We start from the raw sequence: 17,164 nt of genomic DNA, 5'->3' as shown, positions 1-17,164 counted from the left end.
TTTTTTAAATTATGCGTTTTGTTTTGTTTTAGGAACCTTAGGATCTAGCATCTTTTATTCCTGGAAAGCACAAAAAAATATCAATTCTTACTGTTTCGATACATCTTAGACTCCAGGGTTGATGATCTTTTAAATCTTTTTTTGTTTATATGTGTTTAAAGATTAGCTGAACATGGCAAAAAATTGAAGATATGTCCATGTTTATGTTCTTACTGCATGGTCATTGTATATAGACATATTTGTATTTTTTTCATGTTATAAATTGGCATTTTGGGTTATTATGCGTACGTAAGCATTTCAATGTCAATAATAACATAATTATTTATTTCTCCTCATGGAAAAAAAATTAGGATATCATTCGGAATAAGGTTATCTATTCATGTTCTTTTTGGTGATTATGCAATTTACTGATATCTTATGCTTTTATGTCAAAACGAGATGCGTTGCAAAACTCCATGAGTTCGTTTGCATGTTAAGAGACATTATTTTTCTTGCTTGTTTTTGTTTATGTGGATAATCTTGCAATCTCTGATATTTTTTCTTTCACATATGATTTATTAAATGTACAAATTACTTAAGTTTAAATGCATGGATTGATCATAAATATTACTTTTGGTTTCACATTAATTGTCATTTATAGTGGCGTTGAAGTCCATTTTCATGACTATTACATACCATTGTTTATGGTGGGAAGGTGATTAGTGCTTAAAAGTGAATTTTTATCAAGGTTTATATCATCATTTTGCATTGTCATTTGTATCAATAACTCCCTAACTAAAACATGTTTTATAATAACATACCTAATAATATAAGATACCTTTAATTTATAGTAAATGTTCATCTTAAATGCAGGCCTATCACATAAATAAAAGGATTTATTGATAAGTTTAAATATTGAAATTGAAAGGACAAAAAGAGGGTCAAACTTAGAAAAGAGATGTTGGAGTAATCCAAAATAGAACACTGTTCGGTAATTGGATCATATCTCGAGTTCTAGATGTCCAAATGACCTTAAGTTTTTGGATAGATTCGGTAACATAGGCCTATAACTTTCATGTGGAGTCCAAGATTTTAAAAGGCCGTTTTCAAGTCCAAATTATAGCAACAACGGAGAAGTCCGAATCTGTCTTGTAACCCAGACATTGTTCAGTGTTTAGCCTACATCTCGAGTTCTAGAAGTCCAAATGACCTCAATTTTTTTTCCAGGAAAGATAAGACAATTTTCTAAAAATTTCATGACTATAGGTGGTTCCAGTTCCGATGTTAGCAATGATATTTTATTCAGACAAGAAAATAAGGATTTTCACCAATTTAAAAGTTGATCACTCACTCAACAATTAGTTATCAAATCAATAGTTTTAAATTTTAGCCTATAAAAGGAGGTATTTGCCATGCATTGAGGGGCTTGGTGGTTCAGATCAAGAACTTGCTCTTGCTCTCTCTCTTATATATATATATATATATATATATATATATATATATATATATTGTAATTCTTAAGTTTTGTTTTTATTAATACCTTGTTTATGCTTTTTATTTCCTTTCCTTTACTTAGTTAATTTGTATCTTATTTATGTTCTCATTTTGTTTATTTATGTTTCTCTTATTCATTATGTTTAGCTAAGTTTATTATGTCAAGGTAAAAATGTTACATAATGGTGTAAGAATAAATATGGTGTAAATTTAACATAGACCTTAATGTTTAATATTAACATGTCTTATCTTTTTATCTTACTAATGCTTGGCACTCTCATAGCCCAACCATATGGTATTACCTACACCTATGATATGAAAGGAACTTGATTTGTTGTTAACATAAGTTAGCATCATAAATTTCTAACAATATTTAAAAGTTTGATGTTACTTAAATAAGATAATTAATATGATCATGTTAACAATTTATAATAAGCTATTAGTAACAAATCATCCGATTGAAATCTCCTTTGTGTGTGGTTTCCAGTTAAGTAATAAGAGTTTATACTATACTTGTTTGAAATACTATTAGTGAATCCTCTAACCCTGACATTTGTTTTTATTATTGTTTAATCCTTACATTAATCTTTCATCTCAAAGTTCTCATCAACTTCTTTACTATTACTACTACTACTACTACTACTACTATCACTACTAGTCACCACTACTACTACTCTTACTATTATTATTATTATTGTTGTTGTTGTTGTATTGTTGTTGTCTATAATTTATACATTTAACCTCCATGTGGTTCGACCCTGGTCTTGCTGAGTTATTTATTACTTCGACACTCCTGCACTTGGGAGAAGACATCAATCTTTTAGTCGTGTCAAAAGGAAACTATGTATAATTAATTTCCAAATTGAAACTAACAAACTGGGCCTATATCTAGATAGACTTTGCAAAAACTATTTTTGAACCTAAAGGATTTCTTATAACTTATTTGTGACACTAATGTTGTAGAGTTCTTTTGTTTCCAGTATTATGGTTAATGTGTGGATGTGCTGGTTTATGTGGGATAACTTTAACATCCCAATAAAGTATTAGACTAAATTTTTTTCCTTTAATAATTGGTTTTCTTCTTTTATAACTCTCATTTCTAAACTTGCAAATGTTTTTTTTATTTTGTTATCTTCTTTTAATAACTTTATTTATCACAATGGTTTTATGTTTATGCTTGTCATTTGCAAATATCAGCAGCATCATATTATAGCTCGTCTTCAACAACCATATTATTTGGGTTATATACTGGTAGAAGCTTAATACATTATGGTTGGTCATTCATTGATAATGTGCTTTTGTAACATAGTTGATCTTGATTTTTTTTTTCCTTTTAATTATTGTTTTCAAAAACTTAGATCAATCCATATGTGAATTTTCACTTGCATTGTAAGAGAAACTTATTTGGTATTACTATTAAATCCGTAGCATTAACTGCAGCAAACACCTTTTATTGTCAAGTAGCCATTAGGAATTATTGCTTTCAAAAACCAAGATTGCTAATGCATTCATACAAATTAATGTGTTGTCATAACCTTTTGTTATATTGCATCTAGGAATTTAACTTATTAATTGTATGTTAGAAAAAAAAAAAAATTTAACTAAGAACATGAAAGATTCCCAATCACAAGATAAGGCTTATTGAACTATAGAGATATAACACATATTTTGTGATATTTATATCAAAGCAATTAAGAAAGGAATGCGACCAAACACACATTTTGACAAAGTTGGATGAAAATATGTTATTAATTGCTTTAAAGAATAGATCAATAATGCATTAACAAAACACAATTGAAGAATAAGTGGGATGACAAAAAAAAAAAGATTGGAGAATACGGAGGAAGTCGATTTTCAAAACATGAGTTAGTTGGAGTCCTAAACTTGGAATAATTTCAACCATTGACGAGTGATGGAAATCTAAAATAAGGTTTGTATTTTTTTTGAGCATATGTACAATTACTAGAAACTCTTTATTGTTTATTCTTGCAATTGTTATGATTCATTAATATCTTTATTTTTTCTCGATGTAGGAAATATGAAGAGCTTAAAAGTTTAGGCATTCTGGTATTAAACTTGTATTGTGTTGTAAATACAGTAAAGGCTTTTAGATCTTAGGTTCTCTGCAATCTCAATTTCCCAACGAACTCCATTATCAAGTAGCTTTTCTTTGTCGTACAAGAGCTCCTGCAACAATAGTGAATGTTAAGAAACCCTTCCGTTATCAAAGTAGGCTCATGGTGAAAGGGATGCTACCTCGTGAGTCTCTGTTGTAAATTTGAAGTTTGGTCCTTCAAAAATGGCATCAACAGGGCATGCCTCTTGGCAAAATCCACAATAGATACATTTTGTCATATCAATGTCATACCTATCGAATCCAGAGTCGTAAGAATGGACGAGATGGGGGCACAGGAGGAGAAGAAAACGAGGAGCAAAGGAACAATGATAAATCTCTCACCTAGAACGTAGTCCCCCGGCTTCCATCTTCTCGCTCCTCAGCCTCGATGGTGATTGCCTGTGCAGGACAAATCTGGCAACCAACCAGGCATCATGAGAAAAGAACTGAATGCAACTATAAGACTATCCAATGAGAGATGTCAACAACTCATAGAGATTAAGAGGGTATAGATGGAATGCTGCTACTTTCTCAGATAAAACAGAAATAGGGATTTAAAAAAATATTACCCAGAACAGAAATGCACACCCCCAACCCAAACAGTAAACATAAAACAGCTGCACAAATCAAGAAGCTACCAGCACGTTTTCACACTAGTAAACACAATCTAATTGGATGTATGCTCATCAAAGGATGCAGTCAACATGAAATTTCACTAGTAGAAACAAATAAAGCATTAAATTCCAGAGAATACAAACCTGGAAATGCAAAAAGGATGTAAAACTTTTGACAGCTTAGATAATGTAGTAGCATTTCTGAGAAATTTAAGTGGAATTGCAAAAATATGACACCAATTTCCAAGTGCTCCATAGACCTCATGTAATCACAAATAAAAAAACAATACGAGAAAATTTTGTCAAATTTTGAGGCTAATCAGCTCAAGTAAAATACAATTTGTGTGCGCACCTTGGTATAGTTTGATAATCTCCAACCAGAAGAGTGATTGAACTAGGGGCTGGATATAATATGAGAATTCAAAACTAACAAGGTAAATCCCCCCCTTTATTGCTTCACACAACAATGATATTTGTTTAAGAGAGTAAAATAAATCTTGAAGCCTTACAGCTTCACAGAGTTTGCATGCAATACAACGTTCCTCCCCAGTATGATATCGTCGGAGTGCACGCTCACCATGAAGACAAGGGCTAAAGGACCTTTCTCAAATGGATAATTGATCTGCATAAGAGAAGATATTCCTGCTATCATCACTCACCATTGTCACATTATAATATCTGTTGGTGTATGATGAGACACTTACGGTAACTTTTTTCTCAAAGAAGTACATGAGAGTCAAAGACAAACTGCGAACCATTTCAGTAAGAAACAGTGTGTTTATGCTTCGCTCAAAAACTGTAATTACTCAAGAGCATTAGGACCTTTTGTTGTATCAGACAAAAAAATGGAGTTAAACTGAATTCAAAACACAAACTTCAAGGATTGTATACATTACCAGATCTCCAGTCCTTTGAGATCTCCTTTGCAAGCTCCTCTCTTTCTTCATCTTCGACAGTAGCATATAAGAAAATTCGCAAGAGCCATAAATATCTGAAGCAAAGCATGAACACACTATATAAACAAGAAAGGTCCCATTAAAGATGCAGGCAGTTGTTTTTGGACTAGAAACATAGAAGGAATAATTGTTTGTCACCCTCCAAAAAAAAATCTTAAAACATTAATAAAAAACACTCTCAAATAATCTCATGCATGTCATGTAATAAATTTTAACACAAATGATTTACAGTCTTAGCTTGTGAGCATCACTGATAAATCTCGATAACATTTTTCACTCGTCCAAGAACACACACAAATAGTATATATAAATATAAATAAAATAGAGGGAAGGGAACAGGCAAACCTTTTTTGGTGGAATATAAGTGGGCACTAGATTTCAGTGCATATTGGTTTGAACTTTGCAATGCTTGTCCTGATACAGCCTGCAGACCCAGAAAAGCACAGCAAAGTAATATTACTATAAGCTAACTCATAAATCAAGCATGCAAAGCATGAACTGTCAAGACCAAAATCAGCAGCATGAACCAAATCCTAAGAGCTCTTCTGAAATACAACCAATATTTCATCACCCATCGGTCAGCAATTCGAAAAATAGTGAAACAATCTTACGAGTTGCTTATGCATACCCTCGGTAACATTAAAAACTTTCCATTCTCTCTCTCATTCAATGCATACACAAGTTCAAGCACACAAATAATCTCATCCAGAAATTCCAGCATCTTAGAGTAAAAACACAATGAATATCGATCAAAATAAATTGTTTTCTACCGCCACAACAAGGCGTCATCTTCGCATCTTTGACATAACAGCATATATGACAAAAAGAAGTCATCTTCGCACCTAAATCAATTCGCTTAAACCTCTTCATAGATGGAGAGGAATTAAATTTATTTTATTTATTTATAATCCTGACTTATTAACCAAATAACCTAAATCATCATTTTTCACCTTATATTATTCATTTATGAAAAAAAGTTCAGAAAAAAGAGAAAATGAAGATTAGATTCGAGTCACAGGTATTGAGAAGTTTAAGAGTCGAATGTGCAATCCAGATTCCACTATTTTCTTCATTTTCTTGGCAACCAAACAGAAAGAGGTAATTGGGGCTACAAGATTCTTACAAGCTGACGAGCGCGAAGAGCATGAAGAGACTTGCGAGCTAATATCGCAGCCATTGATTCCGAGGTCTTCCTCCTCCTCTTCGGGTGCGATTTGTTGAGTTAGCAAAGGAAGTAAACTGAGACCACCAAAACCACCTGATAATCTCGAGGATTCCGTTCACCTCAGTTTTTTCACATGCATTGGAGTCCGGAAATGTAGCAAGGTTGTATTTAAAATATATAATTTTTAAAAATATATTAAAATAATATATATTTTTTATATTTTTAAAATTATTTTTTATATTAACACATTAAAATAATTTAAAATTATAAAAATATTAATTTTAAATATATATTTTTTAATTTTTAAAAATACGGTTTCAACTGCATTTCACGTTAACACGTCGGTTCATTTTTCACTGAAACGGTGCGGTTCTTAAACTGTCAAAACGCTGCGTTTTGACCTCAACAGAAGTAACGCTCCTCCTCTAAACTCTCGCTATGTACGAGGTAGGGTTTAAGTTATCACTCACTCCTCTTCTCGATTTTAACCCAGTTACTGAACTCACTCGGCTTCTCTCTATCGTGAAAAACCAGAAATGGCGTCGTTTTGCAGATCGGCAATGACGTCAACCACAAGGTCCCTGGCATCTCTATCCAAAACGGCAGGTCAGAAAACACTAAACGCGAAATCCATGTCTTCTCCGTTCACTTCAACACCAACACGAACTATCCTTGCCACTTCAAGGTGAATAATGTATTCTTCTTTTCAATTCAAATTGGGATTTTTTTTATAAATTTCTTAATTTATTTTTTTGTTTTTGCTTTGGAATTGTAGGATTGTTTCAGTTTTAGGGAGTGTGGAGTCGTTGATGCCACTCCACAGTGCAATTGCAAATGCTAGACTCAAATCTAGCATCGCTGTTGATTCTTCTTGCTGGAGCTGGCTCTCTCAAGGTGAGTTATTTTTATATTTATTTCTTGAAGTTTGTGTCTTTTTTTTTTTTTTCCATGTTTTTTTTTCTTTTATTATTGTTTTTATCATTATGAGAAATACCATGTATAGTCAGTCATGTCATATGTCAAATTTATGTTGGGCCCCTGCATGTTTGGGCACTGTGAGGGTTGCATAGTGGTTATCAGGTGGCTTCTTCATAGGCAATGAGAAGTCACCGAGATGGCGTTGAACCGACCTAACTTGGTGTGATTGTTTACTGATGTGTAGTGGGAAATGGATTTTTTTCGAAACTAATTTGGGTAATTGTGTGCGTGCGTGTGTGCAGCACTTGGTCTTGCAAAGCATGTATTCGAATTTCGGTCTTCTCTTATTATATCTCCTAATAAAACCAGATTGTGCATATATGAGTTTTTGGCTAGTGTTCAATTGTTACAACATTTGATTAATATCGAAATAGGATTGTTTTTATGGGTTTTACTTTGGTTGAGTTTTTTAGTACTGTTTTTTTTCTACCTCTTATTCTGCATTGTTGGTCACCTCTGACTCGAATCGGTTCCTCTGCTGCATTGCAATAGGGCTTGCTACACCGTTGTGACACAGCCTGCTGGGATGGTAAATGTGAAAGGAAACTGAATCCATTTTTGAGTCTTGAATTCTTTCTCCTTGTAATATGAAAGCATATGCAAACTTGTTTTGGGCAAAATGCTGTTATTTTCACCTTTTGCTGTTGCCTTTCCCTTCCCACATCGCAAAGAGAATGGATGACTTAGACTTGTCATCTTTTGCTTGTTTGTTTAATGGATTCATTGAGCTATAATGTTATGTACCAGTTAATGTTGTATGAAGAAGGGGTCTGGTAATGCCATTTGTTAATTTAACCGTTTGAAGTCCTTCAAGCAGCATAAAACATTGATTTGATTGGGATTTTAACTTGTCCTGAACAGGACTTCTTTTTACCAAATTATCTGGTTTCAGTTACCATTCGAGGGATTTGTAGAGAGTAACTGTCTCTTATAGTGAAGATGAAATGTATGTGAAATTAGAATCCCTTAATTGAGCAACCACGAGATGTAACTCAAGCTTCTGCCAACGAGACATAACTTTGTTGTTGCTTGTTTTCAATATGGAAGGGAAGGTTAATTCCCCCGGCATAATCTATCAACTCAATCTTTAAAACTTTTTTTCAGCTGTTTGTTTTTCCATCTTAGCTCTGGTGTGTGGAGTAGAGATCCCTGGATAAGGTTGCCCTTGCAAAAAATTATATCAAATGCTTCATATAACTTATACTATGTTACAACGTATACTTTGCATGTGGGAATGACTGTAGGATTAGTCATCCTTAAGTTTCTCTTCACCTAGAACTATAAATTAAGTCATTCGATGAAGATGGAATATTCAAGTCATTAGATGAAAGACTGAAATTGGGGGCAGCATAGATGATCTGTTGATCCTCGTAGTCGCTTATGTTGAATTCTTGTTGTCATGTTCCCCACTGTATGTGCCAAGCTAACTTTTCTTCTGCTCTACACTTATGTTTTCTCAACATTTTTTAAGCTTCATGTTGGACAAAATCCTTTTCGATTTTTACATTTCTCCAGCTGCCGAGTTTCTTCTATCGTGTCTTCACTGGCATTTCCTAGATTTCGCAGTTCCTCGGTGACAAGGCTGGGTCATTTCAAACCAAATTGGGCTGCATTTGAGCGGTTTTTTCTTCCCCTTATGTTGGTTGGTCCTCTTTGCATCTCATTTCTTTCATTGCTGCTGCTTGATGCAAGTCATTTCCATTGTTGGCCAGGATCATTTGGTTGTGTGTGGGGTTGATGTAATATCGATGATGTAATCATCTCCGATAAAACTTTGGTTTAGTTTTTTAGTTCTAAGTAGCACCTGCTCGCCTCTTTCTGTGCTCGAGCTGGCTTGATTGGAGCACTTCTTTCATTGGGTTCACCGTCCCGTGTTTTCTTAGCACTCGAGTGGGCACATAACCCTCCCTTGTCTAAACGCGGTTAGAACTTAAATTTGACTATCAACTGTAAACAGGGCCAGTAGTTTGAATCAACTTTTTTTCATCCAGAAACAAATCACAAATGTCGATTGAGAAACGTGATGGGGTTTCATCCAGAAACAAATCACAAATTATTATTTTATTTAATAAGCACCTCATATTCATACATCTTTTGGTCTGCGTGCATTAATTTGTCAAATTCATAGCTTGATGATAGAACTAGATGGAGGAAAGTCTGTTTTGAAAGGGAAAGTCTAGGAACCTAAAACTTGTTTTCTACGTTTTACACCTTGCTGCCAATGAAGGGATTGCATGGCATTTCTCAAACAGGAGGCCAGGCCGCTAAGTAAACTCGGAGTCCTTTTCCAATCCACTATCAATCACGGGTAGTATCGAAGTTTTTTAAATAAGAAATTATTTCTAAATCTTGTGATCCCAATTAGTTAAAGGCGCCCCTAGTTATGAATAAGTAATACCAGAAATTCGAAGTTTCCCTTAAAAGGATTAAATGCCAAGTTTGTCAGGTTTTTTGAGGACCAGGATTATGAGCAGTGGTAATGAGGCACGATTCATTCCAGCTAACGTTTTCCCAGCTCCTGGCAACTTTATCATGCAAAGGGAGTTGTGTCCAGCCATGTTGAAGACGGATATGAAGCAGAAGATAAGAAATAGTGTTACACGAAAAAAGATAACACCAAAATCACCATTATATATTTGCCATATGATTGTCCCATCCTCGTTAAAAAAACCATAACAAGGAAAATGGCACCTATGATTGGTTTAAAGATCTCAATTTTAATCATAGAAACATATATAATCAAGAAAGAATTAGATTTTTTTATATAGGAAAGGATTCGCAGCAGGAAAAAAAAAACCCGATGCGGCAACAGAGGATCCTCAGAGAAGAGAACCCTTGAAATCTCAACTTGGAGGTAGTGGTTTTGTGTCGTACATTGTTATTACCTCAAAATAACATTGAAGTGAAGGTTGGGGAAGAAAAGGTAGTGGATTCAGCGGATCCGACGATTTAGAATGCAGATATATTCTTGAGTGAAGCAAGAGATAAAAGGAACTAGTCTCACAGTTTCTTAATAGTCGAAGATTCACAAATCTTAAATCTGAAGCCAAATAAAACAAAGAAAGAGCATGCACATCCCTTGCAATTGCACCGGCCTTGTGAGCCTGCTAGCCCTCTCTCTCTCTCTCGGATAGGATCTGAAGAAGAAGAATATCAGATACAGAGTAACCCCACTCTTCCCCAACAATATAATCATAGCCTTGGAATAGCTACAACCACCCTTGATTTGCCACTTTGCTGCCCTTTGCTTTTTCAATTTGATCACCTGAGTAGTTATAAACTTATAATATATAAATCAAATCAAAGGACAACCTATTTTTACTAGTTGTTGAATTTGATTACCTGGATTGTTCTTTTTTTTTTTTTTCCCGGATGAGCTCTATAAAAATTGAAAACAAACTACACAAACATCCAACATTGTTTTATCATCATTCCTTTGGATTTTTCTTTGGTTTATTTTCTCATCTCTTTATCTTTTTGCTTCTGCAACTTATCTCAGTTGTCCCCACTTGGGCTTTACCTTTTCTTTAAATGCTTTAATTTCTTACAGGAAGTTGAAAGGATTCTTTATGGTTCAGGTTGGTCCGTTAAAGTCTTCTGTCTCCAAAGGTTTCATTTACTTTTCAGTTTAGCTTCTCTCCACCTACTTTTCAGGTGCTCTGATTTCCTTATGGTCATGGAGAATTCTTATGAAACATCTAATTGAAATGGGCCTACAGAAAATGGCCATACAGTTGTTAGGCACGCTCCTTGTCAACCCAGATCATTACCCTGGCTTGATTTAAGAGTATTCTATGTTCGAGTTAGCAAATGTGAGATTGATGGCTCAACTACCGAGCGCCTTTCCGTGAACCATATTCCATTATACCCTGATACTCTTCTTGAAGTAAATGGTGTTAGAACTTCTATCAACTCCAGCGGTGCATCGACCACTCTTGGGAGGGATAGATTGGATAAGAAATCTGAAGAAGCCACATTTGTCAGCACTGATAATACAAGGATGACTGGGAGTGTGAAGTTCGAGGTTTTTGACAAGGACGTCCTCATTCTATCTGGTGCTGTAGATTTGTGTTCTAGCAATGGTTTTGTAGAGGGATCGGGGAACCATGACCAGAGGTGGAGAATGAATTGTGAATCAGACATAACCATAGGCACCGGCTTCCTGAAGGCTAAACAATTTATGGGTCCAGATTCAGAGATGCCAACAATTGAGGTCTACATTGCAGGATCTTTCCCAGGCACTCCAATTATCTTAACCAAGACTTTGCATCTTGGTTTTCACAAGGAACAGATGAGAAAGGGGATGCTAGATTCCTTACCAGAATACGAGGCAACTGAAAGCCAAGAAGATGCCCCTTCCAGGCTTCCTTTACAGGTATACCTTAATTTCATCTTGGATTTCTAGGAAAACTATGTGCTTTGCTTTCAGAATGTTTACTTCTGTTTTGTTTTTTTGACTTTGCAAGTTCTTTAGCGCTTTTCACTCTATTCTAGTTGCTCTACTGACATAAACGGATATGATTCTAGGCTCTAGAATGTGTTTTTTAAGTTAAGAGGATAGTACATAAAAGTCTTCTTTTAGAATCCTTTTTTCTTTTCTGATAGCGTGTTTATTCATGGTAAACATAAAATTGTGTGAATACCTTAACATTAAAAAGTTGAATCACTAAACTATTAATTTAAGCTAATCTCTTTGAAGAGTTATATGGTTTTTCCAGGGGGTGTCATCGTGTGACATTCCTCCCTCATATCTCAAGCAGGTGAACGCAGGTGACTTGCTAAGCTTCAAACAGGATCATAAGATGATAATTATGCATAAAGATCTGCTGGTTTTTTAGAAAAATTAATAATGTTCAGAGAAAAATGGTTGTTTAAAGCTGTTATAGCTTCTTCTAATGACAGTATTCATCTTGGTTCTTAATCTAGAACTAATAGGGGCTTAACCTGGCCCACTGGTAGCTTTGTTTACCTTACAATTTGTGGGCATTCATATGCTTGAAAGATTGTCGCCATGTTACAACCTGTTCTGTGTTATAACTGCAGTGGGGATAGGAATTCCTCTGTTTTAGTCTTCTTTAGTAAGTTGTGTTGCGATCGATTGTAGAGATTTTTTTATGATTTGAGCCTGATACCATCTAAGATCAATACATTATCCTCATTTCTTTCGAGTTATGGCCCCTAAGCACTCTGTTTTTAATTTGCCTTTTGAACTCTGCAGTTATCTGAAAACCCGGAGTAGAAATCACAAGACAATTGAATATACTACATCAACAAATTCAAATTGCTATTAGCAACCTGAAAAACACAAGCGTGCATTATTTGGTCTTAATGGGCTGGGATCACATTGCCAAATGAGAATTTACCAACACATGTTTGTATATTTCAGAGAATTTAACAAGTCTTCAAGGAGAATTTTGCAAACAGCAACATTTTGATCCTACAGCACTAGTTAGAAGTCATTTGGCCCACTGGTCACTTTAGCTCTCAAGGAGAGAGGGAAACATACAAAACCAGATCAGGGCATTTTGCCGAGGATGGTCCGCGGTGGAATTCTATAAACACCAGCCTAATATGTACATTTCACAGAAACGCCTATACCTTTGTAAATACGCAGCATGGCAGGAGCAACAGTTCATCTGTCACTCTTGTGGTTGATTTGTTGCACGGCGGAACCAAGTGTTGAATGCGGTGACTAAGTGGGGGCAATCTTCAACATTTCGAGTTGAGAAGCTGAGACACTGCTGCAACAACACTTGTGCATCTGACATGGGAAGTGTGGAGATAATTCTTAGAAATGTCTCTTCCAGCTCCAGGTACAGTGATTTATGACTTGGTAACATAGAAGAAAATGCACTGTCTTTGCATACAATCAGAACAGGAAGCCAATCCTTTACAAGCTTCATCCTCACCTGCAAGCAAACGCTCAAATTAATGAACCATCTGTGCTCCTCGTTAAGGATTTCACAACAAGAGATCTTTGTCGAGCCTGCTAAGCACAGACAGGCTCTAACACTCTTTTGTTAGAACTAAAAATTCAGCTTTTGGAGAAACCAAAAACAATTCAAACTTCACGCATCCAATCCTTGACGGATTGCTTATTTTAAAGAATTGGTGGCAGTGATCACAAAATAATCGAAAATAAAAGCCAATAGTAATACCTGTCTAGCGGCCAAAATGGTCCCAGAAGCAACAGCATTAGCAAGCCTACAAGTGCAACGAAGCAAAACAGCAGGAAAGCCCGGAACAATATTCCTCCACGCATCATCCCGGAAAGCCCTCTGCAAATCAGCCGTAAAAGAATCTTGCTCACTCCACTCCTTCACCGCACTATCCGCCACTCTCAGCTCAATCATCCTCTCCACTAACCACAACAAATGCTTCCCATTAGTCATCGCTGTATGCAAATTCAACCTCTGTATCGCTTCCGTCTCATTATGATCCCCTCTAAAATTCGGACTCGAATACTCCTCAAGCGATTCCTTCACAATCTTCAAACTCGTCTCAAACGCCATCTCCAAAACCCTCCTCGCCGACTCCCTCGATGAAAAATCCCTCAACAACTTAGCCACAAACGCTTTCACAAATGCCATGTTCGAACTACTATGAATCGCAGCCAATATCAAACCATGAAGCATTTCCTCACACGAATCATATTTCGCCGGAGAAACCCTAGCTAATAGCTCTTCAGACTCCTCCTCGCGTAAATATGGAATTAAATTAATCACGCGCTTCTCTTCCTCTTCACTCCACGGCACAGCCTCAAGATACTTAACGCAATAATCCGCACACTCATCAAACAACAACTTTAACGCCACAGGCAAAATATCTAGAGCCGCCGCAGCAGAGTTAATCACATTATTGAAATCGTTCGTATACAGCAATTTTAAAACGCTTAGATGGACTTCGATCGATCCAGGAGCGACGCCTAATTTTAACGGAATCAAGTACTGGTCGATTTTATTTTCAGCAGAATCGGGATTTTCCTTGGAGTGCTGCCATCTGTCGGATAAAAGGGCGGAGAAATACTGAGAGCGGCGGAGGATGGGAGAATGGAGGTAGATCTGGACATTGGATTGGTTATTATTGTCAATTGAATAAACTGAATCCAAGTTAATGATGGGGGCAGTGGGGTCCAGGAAGAGGCGGAGGATGACGTCAGCAGTGTTAACGTCGTTGAACGGGGTGGTGGTGGTGGAGGAGGAGGAGGGGGCGGTAGAGAGGAGCGGATGGGAGGAGGTTCGGCGGAGTTTTTTGGAGTTTTCGGAGATGATTTTGTCAGGAAATGAATCGATTAAGGCGGCGGTGGAGGAGAGGCTAGTGGATTTGGAGGCTGTTGAGCGGAGGCTAGCGGTTGTGGATACGGTGGAATGGCGGTTGTATGGCACGCGTGGCCTTTTCTTGGAGGTGGATGGGATCATTATCGAAAAGTTTCTGGATTAGGGAAGATTTTTTTTCTTGGTGCAAATAGGAAGATTTGGTTGGCAGTGGAAATTTTTTAAAGCTTGCTGGGTGGACAGGTGGCGTGGTGATGATATTTTTTTTCATAAATTGGCGAGCGGGGAAACTACGTAGTCGGTGTTTCTTGTCGTTTACTGGAGCAATTGGTGAAAACGTTAGAGTGCGAGCGCCCTCATTTTACTAAACTACCCTCTTTGTACTAAACTGTGGGCTATTGCTTTGGAAGTGTACATCCATGATACTCCCCCAGTTTCGTTGTGCTTGTATAAATTTTCTTAAAATATAATAAAAATTAATTAAAATATCTGTTTTAAAAATATTATCTCACTTTTATTTTCAACTATGTTTATATAGTTAAATTTTATTTTGAATAGATTTTTAAAATAATAGAGAGAATAGATGAGACTATATAATAATTCTACTTTTTTTTTTTACATACATAAATTAAAATCATAAAAAAAATATATCCCTTAATATGGGACCAAGGAATTAATAATCATCAACTGATAATTAATTAGATACTTGAGTGGACTGGCATGGGAAGTTGCCAGTCAAATTCTCTATTAATTTCTTTGGTAAATTCTTCTGGAAACGCTACCGTGCTGAGTTGGCAAATTCAGCAGTTGATTAGGATTCTAGTGCCCCTTCTCTATATCACTATCACTACTCAGCATTCATTAGGACTCTCTCTCTCTCTCTCTCTCTCTCTCTATATATATATATATATATATATGCGCACCTTCTCTTATCCCTATATATCACCATAGGAACTTCAAGTTTCCTGCAGATTTTGGAGTTCCTTTCTTCGTTTTTTTGGTTGTTCTCTAGATTAATTTGACTGCCAAAACCTATGGAAAGTCTGATCCTGAATTTCAAAGACATGCCTAAAGAACAAGGAACCCTGGCTCAAGTTTTGTCCGTCCAAGAACAGGTGATTGATCGAGAAGAATCTGAAACTTCTCATCAGGAGTTACCCCTCAACTTCCCAAATCAACAAACGACAAGCCGCCACGAGTCTTCTGTATCTGCTGGGTTCGAGGGTGTAGCAGAACCCTCTAGCAGTGAACCAACTACTGAGAAGGATGAGGATTGTAGTTCCTCTAATCATAATGCGGCTATTGCTACTCATGCCATCTTATTGGAATTTGGTTTTATTGGGTTCGATTTGAAATCTGGGATGAAAGTTGATCAGTTTCGTCCTCCAACCAGACCTGTCTTCAAACGCATTCACGATGTGGTATACTCTTCCAGGGCTCTTGCTTCCTGAAAACGTCGACGTTGCTGAATCGATTTATGTGAAGGTACAGTGTTCAGAAGATATCGTCAATGTATGTGGATCTTTGACCAAGGGTGGCTCGGATATACACAGGGTGTGTTTGAATGGAAAGGGTTTTGGACGCACTATAAATTTGTTGAGAGCAAATTGTGAAAGGAACTCTTTGATGAATGACAATGATAAGAATGAAGTTCGACAGCTAGAGAAAGTTCTGAAGGATGGACTAGCTTTGCCGCTGTTAATAGATCTTTGTGAGAAGACCGGTATGGCTCCTCCTCCATGCTTCGACCGCCTCCCAAGAGAGTTGAAGTTAAAGATTATGGATTTGCTTTCCCTCGTAGATGTTGGTAGAATGGAATGTGTTTGCTCGGAGCTGCGGTTTTTGTCCAGGGCCACTCGTTTAATTTATCATAGATTCCGGCAGGATATGATGCCACCACCAGAAAAATACGAAGACCAGAAAGCAAAAATTCAGCTGTTCATGAGAATAATAGAAGTGAGGAACATGATGAAGAAAGCGATGTCAAACACATCCATGGAACAAGAAAAATAGAACATTGTGCTGTGTTCTCCAACTCTATTCTTTTGCTGCTGTGGGACAACATAGATTTTTTTTTTTTAATTATTTTTTTTCCCATTAAAGTTGTTAGTGTGTGTTTGCTAAGCCGTCCCGCTTTAACAAATTTATAATAGTTAAATTTAAGGTGCCAATAAATTATCATAATTAATATTTGAATTCGAAATTAGGAACTAAAAAGAGTATTACGTAGTGGTTATTAGGCGCCTTTACTATGCAATCTTGTACCTTTTTTTTTTCTTTTTTTTTTTTTATTATTTTGATCATTTTAAGAAATATTATGTCATTGGTGAAACATATTACATGTTCATGCACTGAGTGTTACATAGTGGTTATTAGGTGCCTTTACAGAGACCATGAGAAAATATGTTTTCTCAATTTTTTTTTAGCCTTGATTTATTTTTTCAAGCAACATAAAGTTTAGGAACATCTAAATAACACTCTCCTTGACAAAATAAAATTTTAAATCAAAACATAAAAATTTTAAATTAAAGAGATCAAAGATGAAAATAAAATTTTTTTAGGCCAAAAACTTAAAAAAAAAAACGTTA

General features: G+C 36.0%; 2 protein-coding genes, 1 long non-coding RNA gene and 1 pseudogene across 3 annotated transcripts; 2 read left to right on the top strand and 2 right to left on the bottom strand.

The window, feature by feature from the left end:
• Positions 1-3,294: 3,294 nt before the first annotated feature.
• Positions 3,295-5,196, bottom strand: LOC118039759 (uncharacterized). The gene is made up of 4 exons (XR_012169552.1): positions 5,100-5,196; positions 3,932-4,999; positions 3,730-3,841; positions 3,295-3,660 (listed from the first exon to the last, which is right to left on the bottom strand). It is a non-coding gene; the product is annotated as an uncharacterized lncRNA (long non-coding RNA).
• A 1,566-nt stretch (positions 5,197-6,762) lies between these two features.
• LOC118039760 (uncharacterized) lies at positions 6,763-8,099 on the top strand. The gene is made up of 3 exons (XM_035046554.2): positions 6,763-7,009; positions 7,100-7,218; positions 7,795-8,099. Exons 1-3 carry the CDS (start codon positions 6,861-6,863, stop codon positions 7,812-7,814), a joined length of 288 nt encoding a protein of 95 aa, XP_034902445.1. The 5' UTR covers positions 6,763-6,860; the 3' UTR covers positions 7,815-8,099.
• A 2,738-nt stretch (positions 8,100-10,837) lies between these two features.
• On the top strand, positions 10,838-12,618 carry LOC118039762 (uncharacterized protein At1g01500-like; annotated as a pseudogene).
• Positions 12,619-12,660: 42 nt separating this feature from the next.
• On the bottom strand, positions 12,661-14,822 carry LOC118039761 (BTB/POZ domain-containing protein At1g63850). Its single transcript, XM_035046555.2, has 2 exons — positions 13,461-14,822; positions 12,661-13,211 (listed from the first exon to the last, which is right to left on the bottom strand). The coding sequence occupies exons 1-2, from the start codon at positions 14,718-14,720 to the stop codon at positions 12,942-12,944; spliced, it is 1,530 nt and encodes a 509-aa protein (XP_034902446.1). The 5' UTR covers positions 14,721-14,822; the 3' UTR covers positions 12,661-12,941.
• Between the last annotated feature and the right edge of the window lie 2,342 nt (positions 14,823-17,164).

This window comes from Populus alba, chromosome 4 (genome assembly GCF_005239225.2).
Source record: "Populus alba chromosome 4, ASM523922v2, whole genome shotgun sequence".
Lineage (NCBI taxonomy): Eukaryota > Viridiplantae > Streptophyta > Magnoliopsida > Malpighiales > Salicaceae > Populus > Populus alba.
Note: the sequence above shows the minus strand (reverse complement) of the source record. Positions and strands in the feature narration are given on the sequence as shown.